Source organism: Castor canadensis, chromosome 3, assembly GCF_047511655.1.
Source record: "Castor canadensis chromosome 3, mCasCan1.hap1v2, whole genome shotgun sequence".
In the NCBI taxonomy this organism is placed as follows: Eukaryota; Metazoa; Chordata; class Mammalia; order Rodentia; family Castoridae; genus Castor; species Castor canadensis.
This window is the reverse complement of record NC_133388.1, coordinates 182,881,359-182,908,072: the sequence shown is the minus strand read 5'-3', so window position 1 is coordinate 182,908,072 and position 26,714 is coordinate 182,881,359. Positions and strand designations below refer to the sequence as shown.

The 26,714-nt window shown below is 48.9% G+C and overlaps 1 protein-coding gene across 14 annotated transcripts in view; it reads left to right on the top strand.

The window, feature by feature from the left end:
* The first annotated feature begins 2,892 nt into the window (after window positions 1-2,892).
* Mtss1 (MTSS I-BAR domain containing 1) overlaps window positions 2,893-26,714 on the top strand; it is a 149,020-nt gene continuing 125,198 nt past the window's right edge. For 4 of the 14 annotated variants that reach the window (XM_074069190.1, XM_074069180.1, XM_074069182.1 and 1 more), the window contains exons 1-2: window positions 2,894-3,512; window positions 25,253-25,314. In XM_074069190.1, coding sequence (XP_073925291.1) covers window positions 3,441-3,512; window positions 25,253-25,314 — 134 coding nt within the window. In that variant the 5' untranslated portion in view covers window positions 2,894-3,440. Of the gene's footprint in view, window positions 3,513-3,948; window positions 5,450-25,252; window positions 25,315-26,714 lie in introns of those variants that run through there. The other 10 variants (XM_074069185.1, XM_074069183.1, XM_074069176.1 and 7 more) reach the window with 4 other exon arrangements.

Here is a 26,714-nt window from a genome sequence, read left to right as displayed (position 1 = left end):
CAGGGCAAGGTTAGCATGAGACCCTATCTGAAAAACAAACTAAAACTCAAAGGACTGGGAATGTGGCACAAGTGGTAGAGCTTCAGGCCCTGAGTTCAATCTCCACAGGGGGTGGGAGTTTTCTGGAGTCTAGCCTCCTCCTGCTGGAATTGTTTAGGGTAGGATCTAGGCATGGGTACCTTCTTTTAAAGTTCTCTAGATCTGGGTTCTTAACTTTGCACACATTAGAATCAGGTGGAAAACTTTAAAGAGTCCTGATGCCCAGGTCACAGCCCCTACTAATTAAACCAGATTGCTGGGAGTAGATCCCAGGCATGGATAGTTTAAAATTCCTCCCACAGATTCCAAAATGCAGCCAAGTTTGAGGAGCAACAGGGCAGAGCCCTTGGGAGAGCCAGGGTTGGGCATCACTGCTGGGAAGGAAGGGGACCCACTGGTGTAGCAGTAACCAAGCAATAGGTACAGACATCCATGTCAATTCTCAGAACAGTCAGTGAATTGGGAACCCTGGTGAAACAGAGGTTGGCTCCCTCTGTCCAAGTACTCAGGCTAAGGTCACAAAGCAGGGAGCTGGAGGTGCATGCTCTAAGCTTTGTGTACCCCAGAGGAAACAAGGGTCAAAATTCTTCTAACAGATTCATTTTTCTGGATTCCTCCTTGTAGGAGCTATTAAAAATCACAACACTGTGCAAGGAACTGGCTTCAAGCCTCAGCACTCTGAAAAACAAAAAAACAGAAGAAGCAAATACTCCCCAAAGGAACTGCCCATCAATTGGATTTTACTGGCTGCCCAGAGAGTGCTTGATGTTTTAAAGTTAGATGCTCAAACATGGGGACAGAATATCATGTTAAGGTGTAAACCTCATCTGTCATTCTTCCTCCGCAAAACCCCTCCACACACCAGCCTCACCCTAGCCATTCATCCCAGCTCTGGACCTTTCCTACCTTACGGAACTTGCCTGGAGACCCTTCCAGGAAGATTTTGGATATTTCATTATATTTGGGCCAGTAGAGGTCTGGGGAAAAAGAGGCCACAAGAGAGCTGTGCTTTGGTAAATGCTAAAGTTGGAGTGTTTGGGGCATGTGTCCTGAAAGTCAAACTTCGTGTCCTTTGGGCTAAGGCAGGGGTTCCTAATCCCAGGTGTCTTGGAGACCTTGGTATAGAAGTCAGAAAGCCCGAGTCTTCTCAATGTTGAAATGAGTACTGGAAACTTAGTCCTTGTAAAATGACTGGCTATGGTAGACACTCTGATCATCAGTGGGAAAGCATGTCAACATGGCAGTCTTGCTATGGGTACTCTGGGCCAAAGCTGGACATGAGCCTGGTCTCTGCTTCTGGTGATGATTTCCTAAGTGTTTACCTCCCATATGCCAGATACCACTTTATCGGTTTTCATCTGTTCACTTACGTAGTGCTTAGAACAGATAATCAGATAGATGCCATCAAGAGCCCCTTGTACAGATGAGGAAACTGAGGCCCAAAGGGTTAGGTAATTTATCCAAGGCCATATGGTTAGAAGGTTGTAAACTGGAGTCTGAACCAGACAATCTGGCTCTCCAAGCAGTCAGCTGATCATCACAATTCCTACAGCGCTAAAATCACCATGATGATTGAGAACAAACCATGAGTCAAGCAGTTACTGGCAAGGTGAGGGCGGGGCCTAGACAATGAATAGCCTTGAGGTCAGGATCCAGCAGGGTTGCCTAAGAGATCAGTTATTCCTACAAGGTATCCTCCCTCCTAGTGATTTGGAGAAGAGGGGTGGAGGGGGGAGGTCGCAGTTGACTTGGGCAGTGACCCAGAGGCAAAAATGTCTTCTGTGGCTGAGATATGCAGTGCTCAAAGCCAGGCTTTTCCTATTAAGAGTCAACCCAACGGAAATCTACAGCATTTTACACTTGGTTTATTTTGTTAACTTTCCCACCCAGCTTCATTTTCCTTTTGTTGTGTATTGCGCTTCAAAAGCTTGGCTTAAGGGTCAAAGTTCACTTAGGTGCTTTTGTTTTAAGATCTTCACAAAGTTGCTCATTTGATTCTTCAGCCCGACAGTCAGCTGACCTAAAGGAATGAGTGCTCCTGGCTATGGAGTTAGCTGTGGAGCTGCGAACCCGAGGCACCAGTCCCAAATCAACCTAAGTACTTTCTGCTCTTTTCACGCTAAACGTCCCCAGAGGGCTCTCTGCGGTTATAGCAGCACCCCATGACCTCAACCGGCCTGAAAAACAACCGTCCAAGACACAGGCAGTCAGCAGTCTCTGTAGACTAATGAACTGATAGGAGCTCTAATGTCCTTTCCATTCCTTTTACAAGCGGATCAATCCACTTCCCCAGCAACCTGCAACTTTATCGAACTCCGCATCTGCAGGATACTCCCCCAAACTCCCCTTAATTATGTATCTGGCTATTTACAAGCGTGACTCGGCGTTGCAGTCCTGACATCACCGAATGGGCTTCTCAGAGGCTGCAGTAGAAGCAGCAGCTTTCCCGCCCCAGTGAGCACTCACCAGGTGCTGGGCGCTGGGCTAATCGTGACCGCGTGCAAGTCCCGAGGGTGGGGGGGCGGGGAGCAGTGCACAGTGCAACCTCGGGCGCGCGCTGGCAGCCATGGTGGGCGCTCTCCCGATAAGGTGCTGACCTGCCCTCTCCACGCTGCTACCGGCGGCCAGGGCAGGAGAGAGTGTTCCGCGCGTCCCGGAAGAGTAGACTTCGGCTAGCCAGCGGGCGGACTCCTCGCTGCAGACAGCGCCCCACGCGCCTCCCCGGCGCGCGCTCGCTCGCAGCCCCGCCCGCGTGCGGCGCACGCTCGGACGCGAGCGCGCACCCTGTCCGCGTCCCCGCGGCGAACGCACGGCCGCGAGCGCGCGTGCGCCCCTCGGAACGTCCCCGGGAGTTCAGCCAGAGCGAGCTCGGGGCCGGGCGCGCAGGAGTGAAAAGGAGGCGGCGGCCGCGGCTGCGAGCAACAGATCCCAGCGCCGCCAGCAGACCCTCTTTGCTGCTGGGCTATTTCTTTCTTTCTTTCTTTTTTTTTTTTTTTTAAATTTCAGAAAAATTGATTAAATTTGAAAAACCTTTATTTTTAAATGGCGCTGGCCCCAGGTCAGCAGGCGGTTTTTTCTGCATCAAGATGGGCTTTGCCATTTCTGTCGTGGGCACCCGTGGTGGCCTGATTGTCAGTTTTCTCCGGGCATTTTTGAGGCCAAGTGCCTTGCGCTGCATGTAGGCGAACCACCCTACGGAGCGGTTTGGCTTTTTAAATTATTGTTATCATTTGGGGGCAGAGAACCGTCGATCTCGTGCACCCGTCCTCTCCGCAGAAGAGGCTTTGCGCCGGCGGTGGGTCGCTCCGAGGGTGAGGTTCCTCCCGGGGTGAGCGAGCCCCGGCCCCGCGCGCAGTCCAGCGGCCCCGCGAGCCTGTCCTCTCTCTGCCCGCGCCGGGAAAATGGAGGCTGTGATTGAGAAGGAATGCAGCGCGCTCGGAGGCCTCTTCCAGACCATCATCAGCGACATGAAGGTAGGACGCCGGGGGCGCGGCTGCGGCGGCCACCGCGCATTGACCTAGCTGCGGGGCTTCGCCTCCACCCCTGGCCAACTGGTCGGCCCTTGCCTGCGCCGTGGCCGCCCGCCACCTGCGGGAGATCCTGGCCCGGGTGTCACCTGCTCACCCGCGGCGTTGCTCCAGGCTCTGCTAGGTCACTGAGCGGGCGATTTCCCGGGCAGGGGAGAGGGGTGTCTCATGTCCCCGGCCATCTCCCGGTTCATTATCCCAAGGGGCGGCACCATCTCTTTCCTCTTGGAGGGGGGGACCGGCTCAGGGCCCCGGCTCCAAGTTTTCCATTGTCTGTCCCTGGACTGAGCGTCTGTGATCCGTGGGGGCTGGATACCCAGGTGGACACCTGATTCCCCGGGTTCGGGGTGGGGGTGCTTGGCGCGGTAGTGGGGAGGGAATGGGGCTCTGTCCGACCTCAAGAAGGAGTCCCCAGCCTGGGAAACTGGGAGAGGCTTCTTGCCTTCTTGGATTTCAGAGCTACCTGGAATGTGTGGGGGATCTGAACAAATTAGTTATTAATTAGGTTGTTCCAAAGCTGGTGAGCGTGTGCTTGCCTTCCCTCAGCCCTCCCTGGGGGGGCGGGGGCAGAAGTTCCTAGGGCAGCCTTGCAAAGGGAGGCCCCTAAACTGAGGCTCCCACCTGAAGGCAAAATTGGGGCTCCCTAAGGAACTATACCCTGCCCCCCAACACACACACACACCCTACTTCTGTTTTTCTGAGCAGGATTGTAGGGATTGTGTGTGCGTGCGTGAGCGCGCGTGTTGGTTGGGGGCGGGGAACAACACCCTGCCTTTTTCCTGCAAAGGGTGGGACTGGAGATACCTGATCCTTGAATGTGGATTTTTTGGTGCACAGAGATAGACCAGGGTCTCTGTTACTCATCCAAAGGAAATATAAGCAGCCATGAGAGCTGGCTGAAGGTGGGATTTGGGGGCGGTGGGGGTGGGATTTTTTTTCAAGTGTATTTTAGGGAGCTTCTCTTTGGCCCCAGCCCAGCCCCAGTTTGCCTCAACAGATCCGAGGAGGTGGTGTTTAATTAAAAGCTCGGCTTCCAAAAGAGTGGGCAGGTTTGGAAAGCAGTGCTGGCGAGTGGGTGTGGACAGCCCCTCTCCAGCCTCTGCCTGGCGCCTGGAGAAGCTTTTGTCTGATGAAGTGTAAGGTTTGGGAAGGCATGGTGCCTCCGAGATGGACTTTGGGGAGGAATGCTCAGCTGTCACGCCTCCCTCCCCCTTTCAGACCCAATTGCCACCTCTCAGTGTGAACTTTGCCAAGGTGCCTGGTCCCTGGGCTTGTCCATTTTGAAATCCTCCAAATCTTGTGCTTTTGTCAGAAATTGACATTCTTGTCGTCTGAGCTGCAGCCAGAGCCTGCTTGCCCAGGAATGTCTTTAATCCAGTCACTGGGATTTAGATGGATTGGTCGCTGTTCAAGGACAACCCCTTTCATTCCTTTGCCCCCAGTCCACTCTGAATTCTTGAAGTGCTCTTTTGAACAGTGATTGGTGTCTCTCCTTGGACTCTGGTATTTATTGTTAACTTAAATTCTACATGCCTGATAGTCAAACAAGATTTGGTTTAAGGCACACAAAATCTATTCTGTTCTCCAGAGGAGGAATTTGAGATGGGTTGGTAAAGCCACTTGGGCTTTGTGGAGGAGATAAAAGATGTTTCCAGTCTGTGAGTAACAAGGAACCCGGAAATCTAACCCACCCGCTCTCTGCAGTCCCACAGTGTTCACACCTGGACTTTCCTCTCTCTTTGTTCCTTAACCCAGAATCTGGGCTCAGTTCTTCCCATTCAGTGGTTGGAATCTAAAGCCCTTCAGAAGGTAATTCTCCCCACGGTGGGCTCTCCTACCTTCCACCTGCTGTCCTCTGGTTGCCTGGCAGTGTGGATGCAAAGGTAGGCTTTTTCCCCCACTCTGGAGGGTTCTAGTTAAAAATCAAGGTCTCTTATGTAATGCTTAGTGATGAACATATTTTTTTCTTTCTCTTTGAGTTTGGTAGGGTGTTCAATATCCTGTAGGAAGGCATTTATTTTTTCTGTTTTGTTTTGGCAGTAAACGATTTTTTTTTTTTTTTTTTTTTAGTAAACAAGTTTTAAAGGAAGGTGGAGTACAGGGCTAAAGTAAGCTTTGGTTTCTACAGACTTTTAGACTTTGGGGGAGTTGAGGGGAAGGAACAAGAGGCGTGGTGCCTGAAATCCCAGATGGTTTATACATAGAACAGTAGCTGAATATTCTCATGTACTTTTATTCTGCAGTACTTCTTCCTGGGTTAGGTGGCAGTGTGATTTTTAAAGGGGAAATAAGCAAATGGAAAATTTGGCCGTAGAGTTAGATAAGCAGTTTATGATATGCACATTCATGAAGCCTCCAGCAATAAGTCAGTTTTTAATATCTGAAACCAGCTGACTTTCTAATGACCCCTCTTCTTTAAGCTCATGGTGAGTTTATCATGCCTGTGGTCCCTTTCTGTTTGCTTTGAGGGAGAAGCATAAATGTTGGAAACCCACTTGGAATTCCATCTTGATACCATTTTCAGATTATGTTCTTAGAATTGATGTTCTCACCATGGCTAGAAAAGGGTAAGGAAAATGGTTTTTTGAAGTACCATTTAATTCTTCAAAACGTACAGCAGCACAGGAAGGGAGTCAATTTCCTCTTTGGAGAAAAAAAAGGAAACAGAAAATGGAGCCATTCCCAGACCTGGTACCATCCATCTTCCAAAACTAAAAGATCTCAAGACACAGAAAGCTAGAGAAGATTCTTTATTCTAAAGATCCTTCACGACCCAGCCCTTGGCCATCAGGGCGTGTGTTTTACCCTTCTCAGGGGTAGTGGGGAAGAAATCCTACTTTTCTTCTTTTGGGATTTGGTGCCAGGGAAAGCAAGCAGCAGCTGTTAAATAACTTATCAATTCCTGGAGTGAACCTGGTGCTTTTGCCTCCTCCTCCCTGCGTAGTGGTGGTCACCAATGAACAGTGTGTGCAAAATCACTTACTGGCCATCTTCTCTCAGAGCCACATAAATTTCCCATCAAGTCCTCTGGTGTGAGCTGGTCCCAAAGGAAAGGGGTGACAGCTATCCACGTGGCTTCAGGGAAGAGCCATAGTTGGTTTGTCTGGGGAACAGTGGTCTAGAGGTGACAGAGTTAAGGAGGACCTGGAAAGTTTTTGGGGGGGCGGGTTCTATCCTTGTCCTGGACTGAAATGGCGTAAATCCTGCAAGTAGATTAGTGTTGTTGCTTTTAAGTAATTAAACCAGAATGAGGTGAGTTTAAGGGAGTTTGGAGACCAGGAGACTTTTCTGGCCAAACTTGAGTACAGCTTATCTTGAAGATGTCTGTCTTCTTTTAATAATTAACTTGCTTTAAAAAAGGGGAAAAAACAAAATCCAAGCTGGATGCTAAAATCAAATATTTTCCTTTCCCGTTGCTTAAGCGTCAGCATGTGAGGAGCTGAGTTGGGCTTGCTGTGGGGAAGAACTTTGCCCTGGCTTAGGAGAGTGATTTAGACTTAAAAAACACCCACCCACACCTGAGTGCACCACACTACACGCTTTAGACAGAGGTTTCCTGTTACCAGCACCTGTGCAGAGCAGAATAGGGGCGTTGTTTAGACGCCCCCCCCCCACCGCCCCGTTTGCCACCAGTATCCTGTCCTAGGTTCTGCCTAAAATTAGAACTGCTAAAGGAACTGCTTGAATTCCGTGGAAATCTTTCTGTGGTTCGAAGGCAGGTCAAGATATTTTCCCTCACTTATCATGAGACTGAGAAATGTGGGCAGCTGGTTCAGTGTTAGATACCAATTTCAGGGTTTGGGTTTTTCCTTGGGCTGATTGGGGATTCCTATCAGAAGAGAGGTTCACTTTCTTGGTATTTACTGAGAGCCTACTATGTGGAAGGCCTTTTGCTAGGCCCTGTCTTTGGAAAGCTTCTTGTCTTGTAGATTGTAGGCAGAAAATGTCACTGCAATTGGTGGCCAGCCATGAAGGCAGGACTGCAGACCAGTTGGGGAAGGGCACTGATTCCTGCTGGACCTTTTTGATGCTTCAAAAACACAGGTTTTTTAAAGGCTGGGGATGTGACTTGGAGCTAGAGTATTTGCCTACCATGTGCAAGGCCCTGGTTTTGATCCCTAGCACTACAGGAAAATGAACTGCCCCTCCCCAAATTTTCTCTAGGAAGATAATGAAAACCCAGACAAGGCCTCAGCCCACTGCCAGGTACTCTGAGGGAGCTGGGCCACTCTTTGTAAATGGTGACAGCCACACAAAGGCAGGACAAGCAGGATCCTGTAAAGGATAGATGGGCCCCATGTTGGCTTTTCTCTTAGCAAATGGTTGCGTTTAGCCAGGGTTTTACAGCTTCCTCATTTTGGGCCTGTGGGAGAAAAAGGCAAAGCAAAGATGTCATAAAATTGGCAACAGGGAACCACCCAGAGTGAGTACTTGTTCAGAGGTTTAAGGCCTCTTCTAGGTAGACCTTCTTTTTGAGTTTTTAGGTATGATTCTTAACCTGGTTTGGAAAGAAGTCACTTTTGGATTTGACTTAAGTCTTTCTGTCAGCCTGCTTAATTACCTTGTTTAGAACCTGCTGCTTGATGTCCTGAACCTGTGTGTTCTGAAAGTCCATAGTTCACAAGGCCCCAGATGGAGGGAGGAGGTTGTTCCTGGGTAATGGTTTGCATGGAAGGTAGGCTGGGTTTGGCTTTGGCCTCATTCTGCATCCACTCGTTCTTTTTAGTGTGACATGTACTCCTTCTGCAGTATTTACCCAGGATCGTCTGTACCGTAAGCACTAAACTCTGTAGCCATTTCCAGTTGCATTTGCATGTCGTTTAAACAGTGAATATTTTTAGTAGAAGTATGTCCCATGCAGGCTTCGTCCTCTCAGCTGCTGACCACTTGCCCTTTGATCTCTTCTTTTGCATCTTGGCTGTAGGTAAAAGGTAAAAGCTAAAATGGTATCTGCCAATTTGGCTAGCTCATTCCAGGTGGTTTCAGTGATCAGAGGGTGAAAAGGTTGAATCTATTGATCCACCAGATGCATGGTCTGTCTTTCGTATCTAGGGATTTTTCCATCTTCTCAGGGACAGGCAGGAGCTGGCAAGACTCCTGCTGTTGTGAGAACACTTAGAAGTTCAAGTCGGGTATGGAAAAATGAGATGGCTTTGAGTTCCCCATTACTTCTCGGAATTGTCTTCAGGACACTTTCCTCCCAAGCCCACATCTCTGCAAAAGCACAGCCATACCTCTCCCCAAACCAAAGGCAAGCCAAAGGACAGAGTTAGACTTAGCTGCCTAGGACATCAGACAAGTCATAGCTGAGGGCCCTAAACAGAAGTGGCTGGTGCCTCACGCACTTGAACTCAGGTTTGCAGACTGCTTTGCTGATACAGCCTTAGTAAGTGGCAAATGGCAGAGACAAAGTGTATTTATTGGCTGACCATTAAGAACACCTGTTGTATTTGATTGCCAAGGTTCTCCCCTTAAATGAGATGCAGGCTGTAGGGTTCATCTGACTGTGTGCCACAAAAACACTGCACAAAAAGTCCACCAAAACACCAAAAAGCCATCTCCAGTGCAGAATCCACCTTAGAGCACCTCAGAGCTTCCCACCTCGAAGCCCCCGGAAGGCCTCAGTGTGGGTCACTGATATCTGCCATCACCTGATTTGGTTGGAAGTGGCTGAGTTTCTACCCACTGCATAATTGTGAGGGTTTTGTTGTGTGAGATGCTCTGGCCTGCTTCTTGGCACATCGTAGGTGCTCGCTGTTCAGTGCGTGTGGTAAATAGCTGGCTAGAGGGACTGGGTAAGGACCTACTGTGTGCTGGACATGGTACGGAGTCGTGTCATCCTCTCATCTGCCCCCCTCGACAGGTGAGAGCACTGAGGCGTGGGCGATGCAGGGACTTGTCCAAGGCCGTGCTGAGGTGGCACTGGTATTTAGACTTTGGCCTCTTTGGCCTCAGAGCTGGAGCTCTGTAGCTCAGGTTGGGGAGGGGACTGTTTCTAGAAGACAAGTCCCCTGTAGGCTCAAGGGCAGAATCAAAGTCTGTCTGTCCCTTCACCCACAGCTGGCACAGGGTGTGGGTTGAAGTGACACTGTGAGGACTTTCTGGGGCGGGCAGCTCTGATCTGCTGTCATCTTTGTGGGAAATATTTATTTTATGATATAGCACCGTATGGTGGCTTCCTTTCTTCTCCCTCTTACCAGTCTTCTCCAAGGGGCGACTTGGCAGGCCCCCTTCCTCTTGTTTCCCACTCCACAGGCGTGTGCATTAAAGTTCACCCACAGTTCACACGACTCCTCAGAGACACCTCCTTACCTTGAACCCACTGTGCGCCTCCCTGGTCCTCCCTTTCCTGTGAAAGAGCGTTCTGTGTGTCATTAGGTCCCCATAACCCTCTAGGTGGGGCTGAGTCTGTAGAGTCTTCGTGAGTCTGTGTTTGGAGAAGTTGACAGGTTCGCCAAAAAACCCTAGATGGCCTTCGTCCTGACTTTTAAGTGGTTTTTCTTTTCCTGTCTAGTTTAAGTGGGTGAAAAAAAATCAGTCGAGTGCCTTTTGAGCTGTGTCTTTTTATTTGCTTTCTTTGCCTCAAAGAATTGGACAGCAGTAAAAGTATTGGCTTGTTCAGTGCTGGCAGCTCCTAAGTGTGGAGGTGGGTGGCAGATATTGTCTAGGACTCTCTTCCTGCCACCTGCCACAGTGCTCTCCAGGGGCTGGAGGGGTGGGTCTGGCCAAGGAATGAGGTCCCAGCCCTTTGGATGGAGGGTGTGGATTACAGGGAAGGCCCCAGTGAGTGCCCTGGCAGCCTGAAGATATGAGGCCTGGGCCCCGCTTTCCCCAGGCTCTGAGTTAGTGCTCTGAGGAACATGCTAGGCATTAGAATTTTGGAAGCTCCCAGTGAGGCTAGTGTGTAACAGGGTTGAATGCCACTATACCATCAAGCTTATTTCAGCCTCTTATAGTGTGCTTTTAATTTCATCCAAGACTGAATTAAAGCACCTTTAAAAACTAGGCATGGTGGCATATGCCTGTAATCCCAGCTGCTCGGGAGGTAGAGGTAGGAAGATCACAGTCCAGTATACTTGACACTACTGAACTATATGCTCACAGAAGGTCAAGCTTATGAATTTTGCTGTGTATTTTGCCATGATTAGAAATAAAAAATTTTTTTAAAAGTATAGTGAAAAGTAAGTACTTGCAATAAAAAGCATTTATTCACTTTTAATTTATTTAAATTTAAACAGTCATGTCTGGCTAATGGCCACTGAACTACACAGCAAAACTCTCTACCATACTAAGTAAAAATAGTCTGCCCATTTTGCAATACAGTGTCCGGCTCACCTCTACATCTTGCTGGACCCTCCTGTAGAAATTCTGGAAATTCAGCTGCTGCTGACCTGGATCTGATGTAAATCCTGTGGCCAAGTCATTCATGCTCTCTGAGCCTCAGTTCCCTGTTCTATTAAATGGGTGTAATGAAGCACCTGCCTTTAGGGTGGTTGTGAGGATTCTGAAATGAGAGATTATTTGTGAACACAGGCTCGGATGTGGCTGTGTGTGTGACCACCGTGTGTGTAAATTTGGTAACAGAGTATTGTGAACTCTGAAGAACCACACAGCAATGATCTCTTCTACTTCTTAGGGCAAACACTGCCCCACCCTTCTTCCAGCTATACTTAAAGCCTGCGGTGAAGCTTCTAGAAACAAAGAAATTGGGTTCTTGTCAAGCACCTCCCCCTTGAGTTCATTGCAACCCTTATCCAGCCCAGCAGGGTCTGCTTGCCCTCCATTCCTCTGTGTGTCCATAAGGGAAAGGTGTGCTGGGTTGTGACAAATGTCTGAAGGCATTCACTTTAATTCACTCTGGGGAAAGAAAAGTCTTGTAGAGGTATCGAGGCCAGGCTGAGGGAGGTGTCGCTTTGTTCGGGCCATCTTATGTGTCTCCCTTGGTTTTCTGGGTGACCACCAGGAGACACAGCGTTCATTTGCTTCTGGTGTGTACTGTCGCAGCAGCTTCTGTTCCTTTCCAAGATGTTGGGCTTTTCCCACTTGCCCGGCTGCCAAATGCTGCTCCCTGCCTTAGCCTGGCAGTCAAGGGCCCCTGTGACATGACCCCAGCCAGTGCCTCCCGTCTTGGACTCCCACTTCGGTGGACACATCACGGCTCCTCCGTCCCCTGCCTGTCTGTGCCCTGGCTGTCTACTGCAAACCTTTCCCAACCTTCCAGGTTTCTGGGGAAGGTTTCTCTCTGGCCCCTCCTCTTTCTTAAGGGATAGCCTCACCCCATTCTTCACATTTTTTGCTGATTCTACCTAGAATCACTTAAAAAGTGGTTGTCCTTAGCCTCGAAGCCCGACTCTGCCACCTCCTAGCTCCATCACTCTGGGCAACTCACTCTACTTTCCTGTACCTCGATTTTCTTGCCTGTAAAATGGGACAAGAAGACAATACTTTTTTCTTAAACCTGTTGAGAGCTAAATGGGAAATGTATGTAAAGTGCTTAGCGTGACATAAGTGCCAAGTAGAAGCTCTTGCCTGCCTAAGTACCCCAGTGTGGGCTCAGCAGCCCTAATCTGAAAATCTAAAACCCCAAATCTGAAACTCTTAGAGCACTGACATAACATGTTTCAGATGTTGGGTGCATTTTGGATTTCAGATTGGGGATGCTCAACCAGTAAAATCTATGTAACTATTCCAAAACCCCTCCAAACTCTGAGATCTGAAACACCTCTGGTTCCAAGCATTTCAGATAAAGGAGGTGCTGTCATTAATTCCTAGCAGAGCTCCCTGCCTATTGCAGCATTCAGATGTTTCAGAAAATACAAAAATGCTGTCTCCTGGTTGAGGCTACATAGCCAGACCCTGTCTCAAAAAAAAAAACAAAGAAAAAAGAAGAAACATCATCTGATACAAGTCATTAAGGCCTTTCATCAAAAGATGCCTCTTCCCACAGCCTCCACTGTCTTTCACTCTCCTCATTCTTTGCTCTGTAACACTTGGCACTTCCTGACACCATCTGTTTGTCTCTTGTCTGCTGCTGCTTTCCCCAAATGTCAGCCTCTGAAGGTGGGAATTTGTATCTGTTTTGTTCTGTGGTCCTAAGTGTCCAGTACAGAGCCTGACACACAGAAGGTGCTCAATAAACGCTTCTTAAGTAAATGGATGACTGATTCATCTGAAAAAAAGAATGCTATCTTCATTTTGATGATACAATACAGTTAATGCTTTCCAACTTTTAATTAGAACACAGGACACATTACACATGTTCAACACGCGTGACAGTGGCTTGCTGGATGCTGGGCGCTGCTGGTGGTGGAGGTACACCTGTGAACACGCCAGTCACAGACTGTGCCCCAGTGTTCAGTGCAGTCCCTGTCACAACATTTTGTGGGGGTCCTGAGAGCTCCTCTGGTTCCCACATGAATGGAGAGGATAGTCACGGAAGGCTTTTGGTCTAGGTGACACCCAAAGTGAGAACTGAGTTTTATTTTACTTATTCAATATTCTTGGTACTATTCTAAGTGCTTGACGAATACTCATGTACTCTCTCAACAACTGTATTTCCCATTTTTTATGGCACCTGCTTTACAGATTGGTAAACTAGGGCAGAATTAGGAGTTGAGTTCAGGTAGTGTGATGTTCCAGGGTCTGTGCTCTTATCTGGGCTGCCTCTCACAGCTTGGTGTCCTGTGATTTCCTTTTCAGATTCTGGAATGGATGTATTTCACCCATCTCTGACATTTGTCCCAGCAATACTTCCAGAACTCAGGAAGAACCAGATACAACATGTACAAATCTAGGCTCTTCTGAGCTCCTTCACAAAGGCCCCCTTGGGGTCTCCCTCTGTTTAAGGAGGGACCTAACCCAGAGATTGACCTAAAGTTGTTGACCCACCCGTGTGGGGGGAAGTGGTGGGTTCTCTGTGGCAATCACAGGACACACATTAGTTTTGCTGAGGGTCGTCCCATTGCCAGCTTTGCGCCCCACGTGAGGGAGTGCAACACAGGAAGGGAGGGGATACTTGCAGCAGGAGGCTGGCGGGGCTGGGATTAGTTCCCAAGGAGACTTCTGTTTCACTTCTGAGCCAGACTAGGCAGCTGAGCAGGCAGCCATTAAGGAAGTCTTTGAGTTGGGTTTAATGGTCCTCTTTGTTTTGAAGTGACTGTTTACTGAACCTTCAAAGCCAACGCCACAGCAGGATGTGATCTCCGGCCTGAATAATTGCATCAGACACCCCAATAGGAAGCAGGTAGTGGGGAGCCCAGCCAGGAGCAGCTCATGGCCAAGCAGCAGGCCAGAGCCACTGTTGGAAGGACCGAGGTCATCTTGCCACCAGGAGGAGACTGGAGTCTCCTGGAACCTGGGTCCCTGGGAACCTGGCCTCTTTGATGTTGTGCTGGCCTTAATTAGGTACTTTCTAATTAAGTCTCTGTGGAGGCAGCTTTTTCCTAAAAAAAAAAAAAAAAAAAATTAGCAAGTGTTTTGAGGCTATTTCATGAGAGATTACTTCTCAAAGATTATGCAAGTACTATAAAGTTAATGGAAGGAAAACTAGAAACTTCAATTAAGTGAGAAATTTACACAGTGGGTCATGTGCGTTGGCTCACAGCGCTTACACTGAAACAGAGGGTCCCGCAGCCTGGGCTGGTGAGAAATTCCTAGTCTCACCCAGGGACCTGAAGTCCTTGCCTCTCCCGGTGTGGAGTGAGAAGCCATGCTGCTTTTAGTGGCTGTGTGGCACATTGGTGTGCATGCACAGTTCTATTCATTTGGCTGACATAGTTGAAGACCTACTGTGTGTCAGGTTCTATTGTAAGTGCTGGAAATACAGCACTGAATAAAATGAACACAGATTCCTGTCCTGGAACCCCCTTTCCAGTGGAGAAGTAATGACAGGGTACATGGAATAGGAGGTTAATACTTTCTCTTTCCTTTCTCTCTCTCCGTTTTTCTCTCTCTCTCCCTCTCTTTTTCTACCTCTCTCTCTGTCTCTGTCTCTCTTTGGTGTTATGGGGTTTGAACTTGGCCTCATGCTTGCTAAGCAGGCTCTCCACTTGAGCCACACCCCCAGCCCTTTTGCTTTAGTTATTTTTGAGATAAGTTCTCCACATTTATGCCTGGGTAGACCTGGACTGTGATCCATCCTATTTACGCTTCCTATGTAGCCTGACCAAGTGAATTTTCTTGTATCCTAAAAAGAATTAGGTGTGGTGGGGGCAAGTGAGGCAGTGTGGATGTTTTTCGGTAGAGTGATGAGGGAGAGCTTCACAGAAGGTGACATTTGAGTAACAGTTTATGATAGCAGGGGAAGATAGGATTCAGGCAAGGAGGAGCATGTGCAAAGGCCCTGGGGGGTGTGTGTGTGGCGGGGGCAGTTCTTGACTCATCTGTGTTTTGGCTGCATCCAGTTTTTCACTAATTATAAGCCACACTGCAGTGAGTATATCCTGACAGACACTGGTTTACATGGATGATCTTCTGAAGGATTTATCCCTGGTCTACAGGGATGCACCTTTCAAAGCTTTTGAAACCCATTGCCAAATGCCTTGCAAAGAGTGTGTCTCAGCTCACATTTCTACGTGCGAGGGCTCATCCCAGGATTACTGTGCAAGGACCTGGAGGTGAACATCAGCACTGAGAAATTGCTGAGGCCTGGCTTCCCAGGGCTCGGGGCACATGTGACCCTATCTCTTGCTGGGGGTGGGTTTAGCTAGCAAGTCAAAGTCTTCCCTAGGGAGTGTGCTGAAGCACGGAGTCCTAGGCCCTTTCCCTAGAGATTTTATGAAACTGGGGTGGGACTCAGAAATCTGCTTTTATTTTTTTACAAATACCCTGGTGGTTCTGAGGCCCTGCTGGGATTACAAAGAAGGTGATCTCTGGCCTCCTGAGCTGTCAGAACTTCAAAGTTCATGGAGGGAGGAGGAGCTTCTGCCCGGCAGTGTACCAGTTCTACCTAGTTCCAGGTGAACAAATGCATCTGCATCCCAGCCCTGCACCACCTACTCCACTCCCTTCCTTTGCTAACTCTGTCTTTTGCAGGGCATGCATCCTCCCTCCCTTTGTTGGGATGGGGTCTACTTCACTTTTTGCCTGAGCTGGTCTGGAACCGTGATCCTCCCGTTCATCCTTTGCCAGCCAGGTGAGGTGTCACCTCCCTGGTGGTTCTGGTACTTAGAGTTTATACTTGGAGTGCATTGCCCTCTGGGGCTGAGGATCGAGACTGTGCACGCCAGCATTCCTGCTAGACTGAGTTTCTCAGCATGTCGGCCTCGTAGCTGTGCATGGCCTAGCCCTTGCTCGGTGTCTGTGGGTAGTAAGTGTCCTGGTCAGGAAGACTGGCACTGGGTGTTGACTCAGTAGAGCAGTGTCGAGGTCTGTGTGCCCGTCACCCTTATGTCTGTTATTTCATGTAGTCTCATCACCATCCTTTGAGGCAGTAACTAACCATTAGCGTCCTGTATGGAGGAAGACAGGGTGGCACCTGGTGATTAAGTAACTTGCCCAAGGTCACCTAGTGAGCTTGGCCGAGTGACTGCAGAGTCATGCTCTTAACCACCAGACCACACTGGTCCTTCCAGACCCATCAGGGCCCTCTGTCTGGTCTCTGTGTTCAGGCTCTGTGAGAGCCAGGGGAAGTGTATGCGCACACACACACACACACACACACACACACACACACGGACTGGCCATAGAAGTAAACACAGTTTCAATTTTTTTGGTGACATCAGTGGCCTCTGACTCTTCGCTGGCCACCAGTTTATTCCTGGCAGTCTGGAGTGGGAGTTGGGTTGTGGATGAGGTACCATCTTTTCCCAAAGAAGAAACCCGTTTCATGGACCATGCCAGAGCTCAGCGTCCACAGTGCAGTAAGGCCAAGGCCAGCCCTGGGGCGGTGTGACAAGTTCATGATGCTGTACCTGCCTGGGCAGAGTTTACAGGTGAACAGAGGGTATTGAGCAGGCACAGGTGCTCTGTTGTGGGTGCAGAATCTCCAGGCCACAGCTAAGTTGTGGGTGTTTGTCTGTTTGTTCAGGGTGCTGGAGAGTTGGCCCCATGAAGAGCTGATCCCTGAAAAGACTGAAGTAGTTTTGGAGCTGGATGGGGGTGAGATGAGGGAGGAGAAATTAGTGAGCATGAGTGTGCAAGTGTGAAGTAACAGGAACAAGACAGCATGACAGAGACAACAGGGTCCGAGTCCTGTGTACCTTGCCTGGTTCATTATCTCACGTGGGTATTTGCAGGCAAGAGTAAACAAGTGGAACACAGTGCTGGACCCTGTTTAGTGGGATGAGAGTCAGAGGGATGCTTATTTGCCATCGGGCTTCAGTGTACACCGCCGTGTCCCATGAGCCTGTAGGGAAAAGCAGCCAGCCCCTTTCAGGTGGCTAAATACTGAATTCCCATGTTTCCACACAGCCACACTACCAGTTTCCTGCGAACCGAGGGACCAGTTTTGCTTTTAAGAACTGGCAGCCTTAGCAGCAGTTAATGCAGGGGAGTGGGTGTGAGGCGTCTGCTCCTTGGTTGGGGCGGATCACTTGCCCTTTCTGAACCTGTTTTCCCATGGTAAGAAGGGAAGTGCTATAGCCGGCTCTGCCAGCTGCCCTCCAGGTTGCTGTGACAGCCCTTAGTACTTCTCCAGTGCCATGTCCATGTGAGGGAACGTTCTAGCGATGATCCTGGTCAGTTTCGACTCCTGGTGGCTCTTCAGATTTCTCTTGGAAAACGTGGCTATGCAAATGCAAGGAGCACAGGATGAGTTTAAGGAATGGAAAAGGAAAGGGGCAGTGATCCCATTTTCAAAGAAACGTGGAGCATGAAACAGACACACACATTTTGCAAAGGTTAGAAAATAGGAGAGTCTTGTGTGATGGTTCACTGCTGTAATCCCAGCACTCAGGAGACCGAGGCAGGAAGATCTCAGGTGCCAGAACAGCCTGGGCTACATAGCAAGGTCCTGTGTCAAAAAACCAAGAAACAAAAAATAGGTCCAGAAACTTTCTTGCAGGTGTGGGATACCCCATGGGTGCCTGGTGTGACCTTGTCCTGGCATGGCCAAGGCTGTCCAATAGAACTTTCTGCTATGAAAGACATTCTAGGTCTGCCGTCCAGTATGGTGGACACTGGCCACATATGGTTACTGAACACTTGAAGTATGGCTGGTGGGACCGAGGACCTGGAGATTACATTTTATTTCATTGTAATTTACATTTGAATAACCCCATGTGGATAGTGCTTGCCTTGTCAGATAACTCATGATAGACAAAAGACTGCTGACTGGTAGAGAACTGAAAAAAATCTAGCTTTTAAAATTTTAAGTAGAGACATACCCATATGCCAGAAAACAGTATGGACATCCGACCCAGCAATGTAGGTGGAAGAGAACTGAATGCCCGGATTTAATTAGAGTGCTAGGGTTACAAATGGAGCAGCTTGGAGGGCGGGTGGGCAGGGAGCACCTTTTGTGGTTAAGCATAAGCATATTTATTGCTGGTGCAATTGGGCAAGTGGGTGAGGGCGGGTGGGCAAGGAAGCAACCATTGATTATCCCCAAGGCTGTCATCCCCTTGATGGACAGGGATAATTAGTGGATTAGGCAAGCTCCAATCAGAGAATAAAAGCCCAGGACTGGTAGTTATGATGGATGGGCTTGCCCTGGGCCTTTCAGCAGAGGAGCTTGGGAGCTCTTCATCTTTCAGGCCAGGATGGAGAAGTGTAGTTTGGGGGACAAAGCTGTGACAGGCATTTGTGGGCTCTGTCCTTCCTTCTGCATTTCCACTTCTGGAAGCTGAGCTAATTCCTGTGAAGAATCCAGAGGTGCTCTGCTTAGGTTGGAAGGGGCCTGGCTCCTCTCAAAGCTTCTTTGCTTTTCATTCCCCTGGAGTCTGAGCTTGACAAGGGGTGCACCTAGAAGAAGGGGAGGGTGCTGTTGGCCCCCTCCCTGTATTCACTCTGCTGAGGATCTGGGAGGCGACACGGTAGTGAGGGTGGTGGCCAGCCCAGAGATGCCCCAGAGATCAGCTCTAGTGTCACTGAAAACCTGAAGATGAGATAAAATTACTCATTATTGTATCACGAGTGACGGCAGCCCTGCATCCCAGTGTTTCTTTCAGACCCCTTCTCTGCATAGAGTTTTTCTTTGTTTTGTGCTTCTTTTCTCCATGGTGGAGGATCCTGGCTGTTTCTAGGCTGGCATCCATCTCTCTGGGCCCTGCATCGTGAGCAGGTGTCATGGATTCCTGGAACCTTGTCGCCTACTCTACTTGAGCAGGACCCACATCTAAAGCAGGATCCAGTGGCTGGCTGGCTGGGTCATCTCTGCAGCCCTAGGCTGGGACCCGGGTTGGGCTGTCCATCTGTCTGCTGAGACTCCCCAGAATCAGGAACCCTTGGGCTCCAGAGTCAGAAGCATCTGACATCACGTGGCGTCTTCACTACAGTCTCTCTGGGACTCAGTGTCCTCATGTGTAAAATAAAACCAGCACCTGGCCAGCAGGGTCACTGTGAGCACTTGATGAGAATGCTGCCCAGGGTGTGGTCTGTGGCCAGATGGTGCATGCACCTCGCACTAGGCACAACAAATCCTGCATTGCCGCTCAGCTCCCGGGGATGGACCTGTAAGTTTGAAGCTCCGGCAGTACAGGTACCAATACCTGATGCCTGGCAACTGTTCACAAAAGCGCTGATGGCAGCACTGCTTGTCAAGGTGAACAGAAGACCTGTCTTGTCCTGTGTGGCTTGGCTTTTCCTCAGCCACAACCATGAGTCAGGCAGCATCTGGTGGGACCCCAGTACTTGTAGCCTGTCTCCTGCTAGTCCTCATTTTATTCTCAGCTGAACCAATTGCCACCTCCTCATGAGAGTCCTCCCTGACTGGCCCTCTGGCTCCTCTTTTATTGCCCCTCTTCTCCAGCCACAGTCCCCCACCCCTCTCTGTTCCCCCGTGTGGCAATGTGGTGTCGAATTCCCCTTCATCTGTCCCTGGAGGTTCTGTCACAGTGGGCCCAGGCTGGGAGAGACAGTTGCTGCATAATTTATGAGCTCCGTTAACCAGCCGTGCATGAGTCACTCGTGGTGTGTTCTCCGGTGCCGTGTGTGGGATGCCATCCTAGGCCTCTGTTTCACACAAACCAAACCAAGCCAAACAACCCTAAGCCAGAAAGGCTCTTGGCTGGCTTCTGCGCCCTGTGTGGGGCGGGAGCCTACCTGGTTCCTCTGGCTTCTGGGGCCAAGTGCAGTGCTTCTGTCCCGGGGCTAGGGAAGGCAGCTTGAGGGCTGGTTCAACTCCTGGTGGAAGGAGATTCAGGAGATCCTTTTCCTAAAGAGTCAGTACACAATTGCACATTCTCATCTTTCTCAAGGGGACCAAGCTGCTGCCAGGTACATGGCTCGTGAGTCAGGTCTCCTGTCACGTGGCCCACTGGCCATCTGAATGAAGGCTACCCTGGCTCCCTCTGCTGTCCCTCTGTGGCTCATCTCTGGACCTTGCCCTTGAAGGCTGGCCTTGTTCACCTGTCCACCCTGCCTATTTCCTGCTTCTCTCCAGTGAAAGTATGCCACCCTGGGGTCCTTTGAGAAGAACTGGCTGTGTCCTCTGCTTCCTTGTCATTGTACCAGCTAAACCTCTTAACCGGAAGTGCCTTTCCTTCCTTCCTCCATTTCTCTGTCCTTGTCCCTTGGACTAGAAGGGAAGGCCTGAGGCTTCCAGACAGTGGGTTGCGTGATGTGACAAGTTGAGGTTGTGGATGCAGCCAGCCCTGGAGGGTGGATGGGAAAGATGGTGGCTGAGGATGTCCCAGAAGATGTGATATTTGAGCTGGGCAGGGAGTGTTGAGTTTTTATGGTCGCTGAATCTCTAGAGGTTTGTGGAGAAGACAGCATGGCTGGTGTATAGGGGAGCCCTTGGCTGCTGCTGATCCAGGAATGAAGTCATGTATTCAGGAACACCATCTCACATAGGAGGTGGGGCTTTCCTGCTCTTGATGAAGAGGGTCCTGTTATATTCTTGTAAGCAACCAGCCTTTCTCTTCTTTCTCTAGTAGGATCTTTCTCTCCAAATCTGGTGTGATCTAGGTTCTGGGTTCTACACTCTGCTGAGGGATCAAAAAACTCACCACCTCTCAAAGTCTTAGGTGGCTCCAGAGAGGAGAGCCTCCTTCCCGTTGCCTGGGTGCTGGGTGTGAGTCCTATTTTCTTGGATTGTGAAAGTAGGAAAGCTTCAGGTGTGGTCTAGTGAGTGCCGTGGTGGTTGGGTCTGCGATGGACCTGGTCCACAGCTCTGGGAACTTTGACCATTTTGCCTAGGCTGCCCCCTGAAACCTGGACAGGAACCTTGGCAGCAGCTTCCTAGGGCTTCCTGTTAAGGGGTGCAGCCTAGAAAACAAAGGACCGTGTTGAAGCTGCTTTCTGAAGGAGTTCCAAGTGCATCCAGGGTCTTGGTTTGCAAATCACTTTTGAAACTTGAATGTGGTTCCTTTACCAAGTCCGTAGTAAAAACCCTAGAGATCATTCTCTGCTGCCTTTTCACCTTTCTACAGTTCCCTTCTTCCTCCTTCCTCCCATTTTCCAAGCTTTTGAAAATTTGTAGTAAAACTACTTTCAAGTGGTAGAAACTTTTTTTCCTTGAAAGAAACTTATAAAATCTGGAACAATCCAACATCACCTTGCCTTTCAGTTTTAATAACATTCACACACCTTATTTTTTTCATTTCTCAACAAGGAGGTTTTTGTCTTCTGTTCTTAGAAGTTGATTTTTTAAAGGAATCCATTAAATTATAGATTGTCTAAAACAGGTGGGCCTGACACACTGATAGATTGTCAAATAGCATTAAGTCAGGAGAGAGCCGCTTTTGGCAGGCTTCTTTTGGCTGAGTGGGTGTTCGTAGGTGGGGAGCCATGTGTACCCCTTGATGAGAGAGGTGACCCTTCTTTTGTTGCTAATTTGAGAAAGACTGAAATGAGGCTCCAGGGAGGGGAGTAAGGAGCTCTGAAAGTGGCTTAGCTGTCTCCTCGTTCAGGTAGCTCAGCTTGGGGTTGCGTATCCATCCTGCCGTTTGGTTAGGAGTGGCAGACAGACTGTCTGACACTGTGCACCCAGCTGCTCGGTCTGTTCTCATCTTAACTGTGGTTAACTAATCACAAGGGGCAGAGGAAGAATGAGGGAGCCCCGCCCGGATGCATGGGTTCACTTGGAGTTTTCAACCTCTCTCCCAATAAACCTCCTGAATGAGATGACTGGGAGCCTAGCATGCTTGAATCGGTCACATCGGGCGTGTGCCTTCTGTGTCTCAGGCACTGCAGTGGAACAGACATTACTCTCAGTTTCAGAGCATTTGCACGTCCAAGGTAGAAACTATATAACCATTAGCTGTCATTCCCAATTCCCTTCTCCGCTGGGCAGTCACTTACCTATTTTCTGTCTCTCTGTATTTGCCTATTCTGGACTTTTCCTCTCCCATCCAGCTATAATTGTATAACCCCCCCCCACCCCCACCTCTGGTAATCACCATTCTACTCTGTCTTTTTGTGAGATCAGCTCTTTCAGGTTCCAAAAGAGTGAGTGCGTGGTGCTCGTTCTTCTGCTTTGGGCTGACTTTACTTAGTGTAGTTTTCTCCAGGTTCATCTGCGTTATGGCAGTGTCAGGATTTTGCTCTTTCTGGGACTGAGTGGTATTCCATTGTGTAGATATACCACATTTTCTTTGTCTGTTCACTGGAGGATGGATTGAGTCACGTCTCCGCCATTGTGGATAGCGCTTAGTAAACATGGAGTGCAGATGACTCTGACACGTATGGCCTCATTATTCCTCACAGCAACCCTGCGAAGTAAGGATGTTCCATGCAGAGGTCAAATGACTTGGCCAGTCACAGAGCAAGCAGGAGGGCTAAGATCCAATTCAGGAGATTAGACTCCCAGATTCTTCTTCCTTATTTCTTTCCCACATTCTTTCAATGTTTAATAAGTGGTGGTGTTGGTAAGAGTGATGGGGTAGATTATTTTAATTATTGTCATCGTAAGGAAACGAACCCAGAAAGGTCAAATGATATCCCCCAGTAAATTCCTGGCAGGGCAGTGAGTAGAACTCAGGGCTCAGTTCTCCTGGTCTAGGCCTCTTGCCTTTTTCTTGATAAATAAGCACCAACCCTGTGGCCTCTCCAGGGCTCTCTGGGTGGGGGTGATAGGTGCTTGGCTGAGGAGGCCATGTCTAACGTCCTTCTCCCTCGAACAGAAGATCACGCCTTCAGCCATGAGCAGGAGAGTAACAATTCTGAACATTCTCAGGCTTTCCAAAGAGCCTCCCCTCATGTCTTGTGGGTCGGAGATCAAGGGCATGGCTGGATGAGGCCACAGAGAACGTTGGTGCTTTTCTGGGTGCCAGCTGCCAACCCTCTAGAAGAACATCTACAGTGGCCAGCCAGGGGACTCCAATCTCACCCTTAATTCTTTAGTTAGCTGGTTACTGATGTGGAAAGGGTACTCATCTCTAAGCTTGGTGAGGAAATGCTGAGATCTTAGTATCAAAGTTGGGGTCACCATGCTGTCTTGATGGGCCTGGAATGGTGGCCTGAGCCCGCTCAGGATTCTTGTTTGTTACCATGCAGTTTTGCTCTTGGGTCGAAGAAACCCCAGGGCACAAACCCAGGGTAGAGGTGACGTGAGATGGCCATCCCTGTGCCTGGGAGTTGGTTGACAAGGCTTAAGTGGAGCTGACACAGAGCCGGTCAGACAGGATCCCTGCCCATGCAGCCTAGTGTCTCGTGGGAGAAAATGGCTGCAGAGGGAGTAAATGCCAGGACCTGCCCTTGGCCCAGCCATGGGGTCTCAGGTGCACAAGTGCAGAAGTAATGAGTGAGTACAGGTAAAACAGACCCTGGGGCTGGTGGGCTGTGAATTCAAGGTGCAGTTGCCAGAACCTCTACTTTGATCTTAAAGTTTTTTAATGCAATGGATTTATTGTTTTCATTAAAATGAAACATGACCCTTAAAACCAAACCAAACCAAAACAGTAGTCATACGGGAAAGTGCAAAGAAAACGAACCCAGAAGTAACCCACTTAACAGTTGGTAAGACGGCTCTCTAGATATCTCTGTGTACACTTTCAGACAGAACTGACAGCTAGAGAAATCAATGAATAGGTAATTTATAAAAGGAGTCCCCCACCCATGTGTATTGTTTTCAAAATAAAGACATTTCATTTTGCTGTCATTTAACAGAAGAAAGGGAAACTGAAATGGGGTAATAGTGAACAAATTTAACAAAAGAAATGAGTGTTCTGAGATGTTCCTGTAAGACAGTGGTTCTTAACTGGAGGTGATTTTGCCCCCATAGAGGACATCTGACAATGTCTGGAGACATTTTTGGTTGTCTGCAACTAGTGGTTGAAGGCTTCTGGTGTCTTCTCTGGTGGGTAGAATCCCCGGATGCTGTTAGTCATCTTATAATGTACAAGATACAACAGTGAAATTTCCAGGCCAAAATGTCAGTGGTGCCAAGGTTGAGAACCTGTGCTATAAGGGCGAGAAAAAGCTTGCTGAAAACCATTAGGAAGGTGAAATTATTTTGTTGCAATTTTAGATGGTTTTGATGGGCTTTCTGTAATGAAAGATGCAAAGATCAATGTCATTCCACTGTCTCCCTCTTCCCCCTAACAACAAAATCAAGAGGTGACATACATTATTTTTTTTACCTCATCAGGACTTACAACATTTGCAGTCTGTTCTGCAACCTTAATTCAGGTGTTTGGTCTTAGTTCTCTACTGAAAGGATTCAGTGCCAAGCACCACATCTCTAACCAGGTTTCCCCTTTTCTGGGTTTATTTTGAGTTCCCTCTTGGTGGATTGCTTTTCTATCTCATTATACATTAAATGTGTGCAGAACGAGGTACCAGGCTGCCCTCTGGTTTGCCCTGGTCAGAATTGTACCTGCACATTTGACTTCGTGTCTCAGTACCATGCTCAGAAGAGGAGAGTCACAATAGGTTGTCTCCAGGATGCTGTGGGTGTGTGCAACCCACAACCCCCACGGGTCCCCTGGAGAAATGTGAATGGACTTTGAACAGACTTCAGGGGACGCAGATTATTGGCTTTGACTCTGAGGGCTCTGAGCAGGTTGGAATAGAGCGGCATGAACACTGAGGACAGGACTGACAGGCTGCCCAGGGCAAGCGATGAGTGCTGTTGGGTGAAGAGTTGCTAAGGAGCCACCTGTTGTCATACTGTCCATTGACGTGAGGGGTAAGCCATCAGCTGAGTGGCTCTGTTTAGGCAACTTTCCAATCTCGAGACTCTGATACTCTGATAATGCTTCCTGCTAGTCACTCTGGTTCTCTCCTCCCTGCTGTTGGGACAAAGGTGAGAATATCCAGGGCCATGTTGAGTGAGCAGGTGGTTCAGGATAGAGCCTTCAGTGTGTGTACACATTAAATTTGGGCCACGGTCTACTGACTCGAAGGTGTACGTGTTAGATTCTACCAAACGAATTCCATCGGGTGTCTGCAGTATTCGAAGATTACAGGGAGCCATTCCTGAGCCAGTGCCCCTGTATGTAGTGTGGGGTGGCATATCACATTCACTGTAAAGGAAGACTGCCCCCCACAGATGGCTCCCTGAAAAATTGGCACTGGGGGTTGTGTTTGCGTCAGGAGAGATGTCCATCGCAGTGTGACTTACTGATGGCTTTGTTTTGTTGTAGGGGAGTTATCCAGTTTGGGAAGATTTCATAAACAAAGCCGGAAAGCTGCAGTCCCAGCTGCGGTAAGTAGAAGCCTGTGTTCTGCAGGAGAACGGCAGCATCGTACACAGGATGGAGCAGGACGAACCAGCGTGCAGAGGGGTTACCTCGCCAAGTGTTAACGCTGGAGAAGCACGTAGTAGATTCTGATGGAAGTATTGCCATTTATTTATTAGCCATATTCCTGCCCGGTGATTCCCATATGGGAAGTTGGACTCGTGTCTGCTCTGCCCCCGTGCACTCAATGTGTAGAGTCCTGTATGTTAGGTAACAACCGGCAACACTTAGGTGACCCCCACTCTGAGCCAGGCATCAAGTGTTGTCTTGTCTACATCTCACAACCCCATGGGTGAGGGCAGTGATCAGCCCTGCTTTACTGATGATTAAACCGAGGCACAGTTAGCTAAATAACTTATCCAGAGCCATAAAGATATTAAATGACAAGGCAGAGATTTGAACTTGGGCAGTCTGACTCCAGAGTCCAAGTTCTCATCCATCTTTATTGCCTTTCTATATAAAGAATTTAAAACCCAGTGTTGACTATATAATTCATTTCCATGATGTGACTGGAAAAAGATGACGTGTAGAGACAAGTGAGGATTAGGGGGTGGAAAAGGAGACAGATTGCAAATGAGTTAGAGGGATGTTTCTGGGGTGGAGATGGTTGTGCAATTCTACATTTACTAAAAATCACCGCATTGTATACTTCTAAAGGGCGATTTTATGGTTTGCAAAGTATGCCTCAATAAAACTGCTAAAAATCCAGACCTGCTCTAAGAAGCTGTTATTACTGCCCAGTGTGCTTATTCGTTACGGTATGCCAGTGTCTTCTGTTGAAGCTCCACCCTTTTAAGCCAGTGGGGAAAGGGGACAGAGGGGAAAGGGAACATTCATGTTCCATGAATGATGGAACATTTACAAAAGTGTCTTAAGGTGGGCACGGTGGCTTATGCCTGTAATCCCAGCACCCAGGAGGCTGAGGCTAACCAAGAGAGTTCAAGGACAACCTGAGCTACACAGGGAGAATCTGTCTCAAAAAACCAAAGGCTGTGGTTGTGTCTTAGTGGTAGAGAAGTTGATTAGCACACACAGGCTCTGGGTTCAAAAGAGAAGAAAGAAGTATTTTCATGGCCCCCACTCGTGAACTGTGGGGGGTAATATTGGCTGTTTTGGATGGATGAGATGGTTGAGAGGGCAGAGCAGGTAGGTAGGATAAAGAGCCACGTGGATGACTGACAGATGAGGGAAGGGTGATGTCTCTGCCTGTGCACACCAGAGGTTACACCTGGAACCGTAGCCATGGCACTGAGGGTCCCTGCTCCCCTGTGGGTTAGGAGAGAAGAACCGGGGAGGCGCCAAGCTATTCCTTCCATTCCTTCATCTGTGTGTTGTGTGTGTGTGTGTGTGTGTGTGGCCACCAGGT